Raw genomic sequence first — 10,051 nt, forward strand, 5'->3', positions numbered from 1 at the left:
CTCCAGACAGATCTTTCTTTTCAATGGAAAGTCATTCAGTTTTTGGTCCTCATTCATCCAATGGAAAATCAACTGACCAGTCTAAGATGCATTAACTTTCAGCGTGGTGCAGACACAAATATAGTTTATATATATATATATATATATATATATATATATATATATATATATATATATATATATATATATACACACACACACACACACACATACATGCATATGTATACTGTATTCTGTTTATTTTTATTCTGATATAAGTTATATTATCTTTGTGGTGTACTCTACAAAATATAAACAAGTGACAATGATTATAACTATGTGTAGAAGGCTACACTTGCAAGATTCACATACACCTTGAATACCTGATTTGACCTTGCAAACATTTTTTGTGCATTTTCGTTGTTTTTTTTTAAATTTCCCTTTGGGTAAGGATCTTGATTAAAAAAAGATACAAAAACAGCAGACCACTCTTGCAGATAAAACATTTATTTGTTTATACACCTATCAAATAATTCTTTCTCTAAGTACTAAATGAATCCAGTTTAGAATCACAAGATAGCAAAAGCATTTCTTAGGTGTCTTCAAGCAAATTAGAAAGACTACTTTGGAAATGGGTAACAATCCATTGTGTTCACACAACACATGTACCTAGATGCAATTTGGGAAAAACATCAGTTCACCTACGGGACATCTTTGGGATGTGGGAAGAAACTGGAGTACCTGGCACTCACCCACATAGACTACTGATGACATATAGGCAGGAGAAACCCAACCAAGAATCAAATTAAACAACCACCGTCAGGCATCAAAACTAACATCTGCATTACCGTGCTACCTCCTCTTCATGGATTTAAGTAAACAAAAGACAAAGAGACAGGATTAGTGGTTTCTTGAAATCTGTATAGGTAAGACCACCATATATTACTACCTAAACCAGAGTTTCTGATCAAACATTTACTTTCTGTGCACTCTGGCATTCATATGAATCATTGTTGACTGTTTTGCCAGGGAGTTTCTTTTGAAAATGTAACGTCACTGTGAGTTTTGTTGTAATATGTTGCATTATGTGAGCTAGTGGTTGTCTTTCAGGGCATTTTTACCCATTTTTTCCACTGTGGTGTGGCTGTGGGGTTAGTAACTATAATTTAGGGGGTGTTGGGGCAGAGCCTACAACACAGCGGGGTTTGGCCCCCTGCAAAAAAATATATTTTTTTCTGTTATACGTTTTTTGACTCACTGCTTTCAGATTATATTTTTCAATAAACAGTGAGTCAAAGAGGCATGCTACGACTGGTAATAGGTAAAGCATGCAAGCTCATCCTCTACTCTACAACAGACTTTAACTGTTCTTATCTTGCTCACTATAGAACTAAAAATGGAAACTAAAGTAGAGTTCTTCACTTTATATAATGACCATTACATTTACAGGCCATTATGCTTCTCCACATCACTACCACATGATTTTGAGAAGAGAAGTCCCATCAACACACATCTACAAAACTCTGACCTAGAGCAACTGATCAATGGCTTGTTTTAAAGGGATTTGATGGATGCAGATGAAGAGTATTTCAGATTGTAAGGAAAATGTTGTTAATGTAGTTCCATTCCCACAAGCACACTTAATAGTGGAATTTAATACAACAACAAAAACAACAAATTGTTACTACACTGGACAATATTTTCAAGTGAGAAATGCATACCTTGATGCTTGGTATCACTTTTTTCTTCCTGCTCCTCTAGTTCCTATGCACCATGATGATTTCTTACTGGTGAGATCCTTACCAGTCTGGTAGTTCATCAAATATATATATTTTTTTTCATTTTCAAAATGTTATTCATGGTGAGTAGGGACAAGCCTCTAATCCCCTATTTGAGAACCGAGCACCATTTTTTATAATCAACACATGGGTTATTACACCTTGGGAGAAAGGAAATGCTCCCATCTGCAGAACCAGTCCCCTCAATCATTTCTGTACCTCACTGTATGCATTCATAATTTGTGCATAAAGCTGGACTATTTCCGTATGAAGGAATCATTGCCCAACATGTCTGTGTATTTATTGCGTTCTCTCAAAATTCTGTATCTACTCTTGTACAATATTGTGTGTGCTCTGTGGTGTCTCCATTGTCTTCAGTTAGCTTTTTTATTATTACCTCACTTTTTTCATATTTTAATCCTTGCAACTTATTCTCTTCTTTTATATTTTAATCCTTGCAATTTATTCTGTTCTTTTTGCTACTAAACAGATCATTATTACTAGATTTATTTATTTTTCTTGATCAACTGTGCATAATTTTTTCAGCCACATGTTTGTGAACTGGGTTACTGCACTGATGCTTGAATTCTGTTTTCAGGTAAAAATTCAAAAATATAAATGCCATATAAATGTTAACAAGTAATTAAATCAAAGGAATTATCACCATTATCAGTATTTTTATCTACATGTCATTTTCTACTTAACAGCTTCCTTCTTCAACTTGACTTCTGCCAAAGCAAATGTTTTGTGTCATATTGTGATGCTTTGGAGCATTCTAACAATGGATGTTTATGATACTACAGATAATTATAACACTTGTGGATGATGCAAATCAATGTGTGCTGTTACATGGAAAAATAATGGGGAGGGTTATTGGGCAGATTGAAAGCAAATGTTGTTATACCCATAGATTTAGTTCTTTGAAATATTTGTTATAATACTGATAACTTTTCAATAACTGGCACATGACTTAAAGTCCAAAAGACACATATGATCTCTATCACCAAAACAATGTATCACCTACAGAAAATGTAACTTCAAACAGCCACTGTCTCCAAATACAAACTAAACAGGTTGCATAAGTCATTGCCAGTTAAGGCACCAACTCCTTGAACAGTCTCAAGTACAATCCATGAGAGACTGCAGCTTTACACTTAAAAAATATAAGAATGGTCCCTTATTCTTGTACCATGTCCAGTACTTTATAGCACGTTTTCATCAAGGATAGTTTTACACTAATTTATTTTTATGATCCTGTCCTTTTATGTAATTATACGTATTAAGGAAGAAGAAAGCAAATGTATAAAATGCAAATAAGACTCAAAGCTTACACACACACACACACACACACACACACACACACACACACACACACACACGCACACACACACACACACACACACACACACACACGCACACATACACATAAATACATGCATGGATGCACACGTGTCTACAAGTATAGCCCATTCATTTTTTTCTTCTTAATCTTGAATAATTTTAATTGCATTTTCCCTTAACAAACCTGAACTAGTGTTCACCTTTCAGACTGTTTTATTTAGCATCAAGTGCACCAACTCTATGTTTCTAACAAGTTTCTTTATTTTAATAATCCTCATCCTTTTACTTATTACTGGTAGTTCTAAAAACCAAGCATCTACCCCTTGTCAGAAAGGCAAATTGTGTTGGTGCCTGTTCTCTATAATATATTAGTTTTAATAAACAATACACCATATTTTTTTCTAGTGAATGTAAATGTTCCTCTTATACCTCCTCACCCAACCCCGTTAATGTTAAAGGTCTATTCCTCATGGCCTGCAACATTCTCAGTAAAGTGATTTTACACAGGCTAAATATTAATCCAGCCCAAGATTTAAGTGTTTTGCAATTATGCAGCTATTGATTCTCAGGTAACTAACTTTTAACATATCTAGGCATTACAACAATCTCTGCATAAATACTGCAAGCTATGGTCACTGGTAAGATTTCAGAAAGCCATTTTAACCTGGAGAACACATTGTGGTTTGTTGTGGATACTATTTTTGTTGACAGACTTTTTAGGCTGAGATGTGAAGTACAGACATAAATATACACAAAATATGCATGTTATTGTCAGTACTTGACAAAATGTACTCCAATGACACTGAAAGTCATTGAAATTTTGCAGAGTAAGATGTCATAACTAATTTTAAATGAACTTTCCATGCTTCTAAATGTTTTCAATACTGCATAAGAATGAAATAGTGGAATCACCAGAATAAAACACAGGCATTTTTTTCACATTTAATGTTACCTCTATGTCCCACTAAATCAGTTTTCTACTACTTCACATGATCTACATTTACATGATTCATTCATACCATTATTTAATTTAGTTGATTCTGTAATAACAAACAAAAAGTCACAATAAACGTAAATGTAACTAACATGCCTCAGGCAGTACAGAGACAAAAATACTATGTCATGGGCTCATAATAACTTTTATAAATAATTTATTTAGGAAAAAGATCCTAGTGCTTGATTATGTTCTTCTCTTGCATGGCTCACTAGGAGAATGACTTTATTCTCAGTAGGGAAGAATGTATAATGGCCTTGATTAAAGATCCAACAAGTAAAAATGAAGCTGTTTTCCTAGGTCCAAACACATTTGCTGCAGAGAAAGACAGAGTCACCTTGAATCATGCTGTGCTCCTGATGCTATCTATTTGAAAAGCAACCATCTGTATGTTTACAAAGGCCTCAAAGTGCACAATACATATCTTCACTGCATGCACTGAAATTCCCCTAAACCACTGATGCCCAAACCTACAAATATTGGTAGATTATTTTTAAATTTGCAATGCTTTCATCAAACAAAACCCACAATGAGCTAAACACATTTTTAAGGACAGCAAATCGATACTTTGTTATTTTATCATTTTTATGCATTAATATTTTTTTTGCATTTCTGAATGTAACTGATAAGACAGGTTCCTGCCATCATTTCAGTTGCAAATAGTTCATTATCTTAATTATTACAATTTGGTAAAAGCCATCACTCTGAATTGAAAAGCATATGCAAGTTAACCTTTAATAGACCTTCAAATAGCTTACAGAGAAAAACAGTGCACCCTGCATTCTTGGACATGCTAATGCAGATGCAGAACTACTGCTATAAATGTCATTAAAGACATCAGAGGACTGGAAAACCATTAAGATAAGATTAAATGTTCCTCAAATAAAATGTCAACAGTCCGCTTTACTACAGTTATACAGTTTAAGTCTAAATGCAAAAATGCTAATTTGAACTTAACTCCAAATTTAAACCTCATGTGCAGCTTCAAAAGTCATGGTTTTGCAAGGAGGCATGCATCTTTTCATCTCCTATGTGGTGGACTATTCTCCCTACAGCCAACGTTTGTACCTCCAAAATCACCTGACCTTGAAGTAAAGGATAAAATAACATTGATAGCCACATTCAAGTTGTAAATTTCAGGATAAATTAAACAACCTTATATATCCAGCAGAATTCTTTACTAGATTTCAGTTTATTGAAGAAAACGTTTGAAAACATTGCAATACCTACCATCTGACATAAGCTTTACATTATGCAAGTCACTAAGAAGGTCCGTAGGTAACACATTTTTCACCTTTACACATGAGCACTTTCGAACGCCTTAGTCTAAGAAAGTAGTGTAAATCCAAACTATTAAAAATAAATAAATAATAATAAAAGACACACAAGAAACCAAAATAACATTTAATGTTAACAATATATTCTGAAATATAAAACAAGTAAAGGCAGTAGAACATGTACGGGTAAAGTTTTTTTTGTGCAAAAAGGCATTAATCAGACTCCTGTTGACTGCCATGCATATCTGCAGGACTGAAGAAATGATTAAACAAGTGCAGGCCACATATTTTTTTGAAAATAATACAGTAATGAAATATATAATATATTACAATGCTCCACTATAAAACAGTAATTGATAGGTTCACGTGATTGCAAACGTGTCCTTACCAATATGATTTAACAGAAAGCATTAAGCAGTGTATGTGTGTGTGTGTGTGTGTGTGTGTGTGTGTGTGTGTGTGTGAGAGAGATGATCTCAGATGCTGGGTAATTGTTAGGTGTGGTGTGTGTCTACCAGTCTAAACATAAGATATATACCCATTATCAACTTTGTTCAAATGTGATGCTAATTGAAATCAACATCCTTCGATTTTTGTAAATCACAGCATTCGAAAATGATGCTTTATTTCTTACTTGGGTAATGGCAGCATCTGGGTGAATGTGTATGTTTGTTAAATGTGAAATGGACCGGTAGTAGTAACAACATGAAACTTTAAAGTACATAAGCGTACAATGTGCAGTCATTTCTGGGCACACGCCTGTCAACGTTATTTTTTAATGATAGCAAATTAAATAAGAACTAAAGACAAAACAAATACTTGACCAGAAACAAATATATATTATGATTACTGCATCTTAATAAGCAAAATTATGAGCCTCCAAATGGGTAAATGTCATATTCAAGAACAGTGACCTGAGATTTGTGAAGTAATAAAAAGGGGAGGAGAAATGCGAATTGCATACTTCTCGACCTCAGCAGGAAATCTGGACAAAGTCTAAAATAATTAGGGGACACAGTCCAAAATAGGGAGAGATTTTGCATATTGGTCTTGTAAAGTTAGAAAGTTTCTATAATGACGGGGTTTGTATTTGCATGTATTTTCTAAAGGATATAAAGTCTGAAGCTCAAATGTGTGTTATTATTTGATGACTTCATCCCTCTGTGATTGGGCAAAAAAACCCTACAATTTTTATAAGGAACATACCAAAATAATATGAGGCAAAAATCTGGGCATTCTGCGAAAATCTGAACAGTTGAGTGCTATGGAATTGCTCTAAAACAAATTCAATCACAGAATCAATATAGAGGGAATGTGGATTGTAGGTTTTCAAATAAGGACCGCCCAGGACCATAATGAACATTGGTTTGTATAAGAAACATAGCTCAGCCGTAGAGAATTTTATTCTGATATATCTTAACACCAACGACGGCCATTTAAGTTACTGAAATCTCAAAACATACGGAGTTATCTCACACATTATAAATACCCAGTGTGCTTTTCGGCGGCGTCACTCGGTCCTAACCCTTGCGCATTGAAGGCCAGTGGTTTTCCATTTATTTCCTTTTTTTCTATTCACACTGAAATTAATACCCAAATGATTTCTAGAAAGGGATATTGTTTAAGAGCCACACTTAGTTGGTGACGCCAAGGAAGGGCACGGTGACTTTGCAGATGTATGTACTTAGGGCTTCGAGGTTACAGATGGGAGGGAACCAATAGACATCTCTTCTCAGCTCAAGCTATTTATTTGGCCTCTAATCGCTGTCTTTATTGAGTATAGTCATTTCTTATTTCGACTTATAAGCCATTATATAGTTCCCACCTACATAGCTGTCACAGTTTCATACCTTCGAAATAGCATCTGGAGCCTGTTTCATTCTTAATCTGGTCTATTGTCAGGTTGAGTGGGTCTGTTTGTCTATTGTTAAAACATCTGAATATCGGTTTTATATATTTGCCAGATACGTGCTCCATGTGCCAATCTGTGCCCATAAATAATAAACTGTCTGGCATTTCATTACTGTTTTTTAGAAGTCTTACCTTTTGCTGTCTCCTTGCCATATCTGTTGGTTGCTTCGCGTTGAAAGGATAAGCTATACATCTCATAACGAAAACATATAGCTGCAGTTTCCTTTTTCTTTCTTCTTCCTCCTTTTGTAGTCTCTCGAGTTCTTCCTTTTCCTTTTCGCTGACCACTGACGGACTAGGGCTTGACGGCCGGACACTGCTGCTTCTGCTACTGGGCTGCAGACCGCCTGAACTCTCACTTGTCCGGCTCGGGGATAGGCGAGCTCCGGTAGCTGGGGCAAGTACCTCCTTACTTTCTTCTTCCACGATCTCATCAGACTCTTCCTCGCTGGACGATGGATCCAACATTCTGGTTCAAGTTTGGGGGTTAAAACAAAGTCAGATATCAGCTGTGATGCCCTAGGTGGCTTGCCCTTATCTGCAAAGGCACAGGATACACGACACCCAGATTACGGCGTGTGCAGTGTATCCTTCACTTGCTTTTTTGTTTTTTAAATCACTGGATCAGCTGGCGGTATGGCTTTGGTTACTTGCAGTCTACACCAGTGCAACCTCAAAACAGAAGGAAATGCCTGATGTTGCAAGCTCTTTGCAGCTCCTTACAAACAAGCATCTCCCCTGCTGGGGCGAATGCTTACGTGTTCCACTATTTAACTCTCTTCTTACCGTCTGCAATTTGGTAAGGATTTATTTTGAATAAAGCTGAGATAACGGGAATATCTTTTGGATCAATGCTCATTTGCTGGCGTCCCTTTAGCTTGTGGAATCCACTAATAAAGAGATAAAACAGCTGTCTTGGGAGCCGGTTGACTTCCACCTCTTTGACACGTACAGACAAAGGAGCTGTCCAGCGTGCTGGATCTATATACGTACTGCAGATGTAGCGAGTAAAGAATGGAGATCACATCGCCACCTTTCGTTGACTCGAGTTTTTGTACGCTAAATCTCAACACTATAGTAAACGTCCATTCATGTGAAACACCTGCGTTTTGTTTATTCTTTGCAAAACGTAGTTTTCAGCCAGTCATGGCGGAGAAGTAACTTTGTTTATCGGATGCAACTACTTTGGAAGGGAGAGAGAACTTTGAACAAAAACTTTCCTTTTTTGACATTCAGTTGCGCTAGTGCAAAGCTAGGACTGTGCATTTATTTACTTGATTTCATTTGTTAAAAGGGATACAATTGTTCAGTGGATTGTTTTCAGGCACAAACCCGGGAAATCCTGAAAAAAATACTTACCGGTCACTAATACGTTGTCGTATTAGTAAGATTCTGTTACCTGCACAGAACAAATACAGCTTATACAAGGAGTCCAATTATTGCCAGTATCCTGTGCTACAGGTTACAGCTCTGCATGCTGTGTCTGTCAGACTTCTCTATACAGTTTGAACTGAGCTATATTGCGTCCTTGCAAAGTTGGAAATGATAACATACAGGGAGAAAATACGAGCTGCTTATTTGGAAGTAAAACGGCTATTTAAAGTGTCTTATCAAAACGTGCGACAACTCAATAAACTTAGCAATGACAAAGAATCCTTCTTTGACGGTAAAACTTGGCATACCGTTTTCTTCCTTTATGTGACTCAACGCACGAATTTATAAAATGTGACGTATATCCATCATTTGGAAGGGCACAGACACATATCACATACGTCTTATTCACGCGATAAATGATAGTTACCACTTATTATATACATTATGCTACTATGCCACCTTTAAAGTGCTTGGCTACTCTGTGATCTTGATAAACAGGGAGAAGTTCAACATATTTTAAAGTGAGAATGGTTTATTTGTTTAATGTTTGAATGCCACAGGCATTTAAAGTGTTGCACTTATGATGATGGAATATGACTTGAGACAGTGATCTATTGTGAACAACTCTGCACTGTTGTGCTAACAAACATGAACAGGACACTGGGTGTCTTTAATGAAGTTATTGGACTCCTGGTCATGGGAAGGGGGGGGGGTGACAATATGGGTACTCATTCTTTTCAGGTCCTTGTCACATATCCAGTTGCAGCAAGCTCCAGTCCAGCAAAACACTGAAGTGCCCTGCCTCCTGGTGCTAACTTTTCTCATGTCGGAACCGTAGTGATAATCAATTCATTTGTTTCAATACTGTAGATACAATTAGCCCCTTCCCAATTAAAACTCCAAGTATAACTTACAGCTATTACTGTTTTGACCCCCCTTACTCCTTCTTTGTGTAGCATCACCAAGTCACTTATTCATTCATTCACTCATTCATGCCACTCTATATCTAAAACTAATTTATAGGTGCTAAACGCTGTTCTATATACTTTAACAGTTTGGAACATAAGAATATATGCATTCATCTAGTTTCCTAAATAGTAAGACAAGTTTGAGATGCTGGCAGGTGTGTAATATGACCGTGTTCTAGACTCTAAAATGAAAGAAAACTACTTTACATATTCAAACTGCAGGTAGTCTGTTGGATTGCATACATTTTATTTCCCTGTTGTTATTGCCTTTCTGTTAACTCAAACCACAAAACAATGTAGTTATTGAAATGATATTGAAGGGTGCCCAGTTCCCAAAGTCAGTCACTGAAACTCAGAATATTATAATTTTATTTGAAACATCAGTTTTGTTTTAAATTAAATTTATAAGGGAATTTCTTTAGTGTCTGT

At 36.0% G+C, this 10,051-nt stretch overlaps 1 protein-coding gene across 15 annotated transcripts in view; it reads right to left on the bottom strand.

Moving 5' to 3' along the window:
- Positions 1-8,278, bottom strand: part of CADPS (calcium dependent secretion activator) — a 2,296,269-nt gene extending 2,287,991 nt beyond the window's left edge. For 6 of the 15 annotated variants that reach the window (XM_044077440.1, XM_044077433.1, XM_044077428.1 and 3 more), the window contains exon 1: positions 7,413-8,276. In XM_044077440.1, coding sequence (XP_043933375.1) covers positions 7,413-7,748 — 336 coding nt within the window. In that variant the 5' untranslated portion in view covers positions 7,749-8,276. Of the gene's footprint in view, positions 1-7,412 lie in introns of all 15 variants that reach the window. The other 9 variants (XM_044077437.1, XM_044077439.1, XM_044077438.1 and 6 more) reach the window with 3 other exon arrangements.
- Between the last annotated feature and the right edge of the window lie 1,773 nt (positions 8,279-10,051).

This window comes from Protopterus annectens, chromosome 7.part0, assembly GCF_019279795.1.
Source record: "Protopterus annectens isolate FY-2018-M chromosome 7.part0, PAN1.0, whole genome shotgun sequence".
In the NCBI taxonomy this organism is placed as follows: domain Eukaryota; kingdom Metazoa; phylum Chordata; order Ceratodontiformes; family Protopteridae; genus Protopterus; species Protopterus annectens.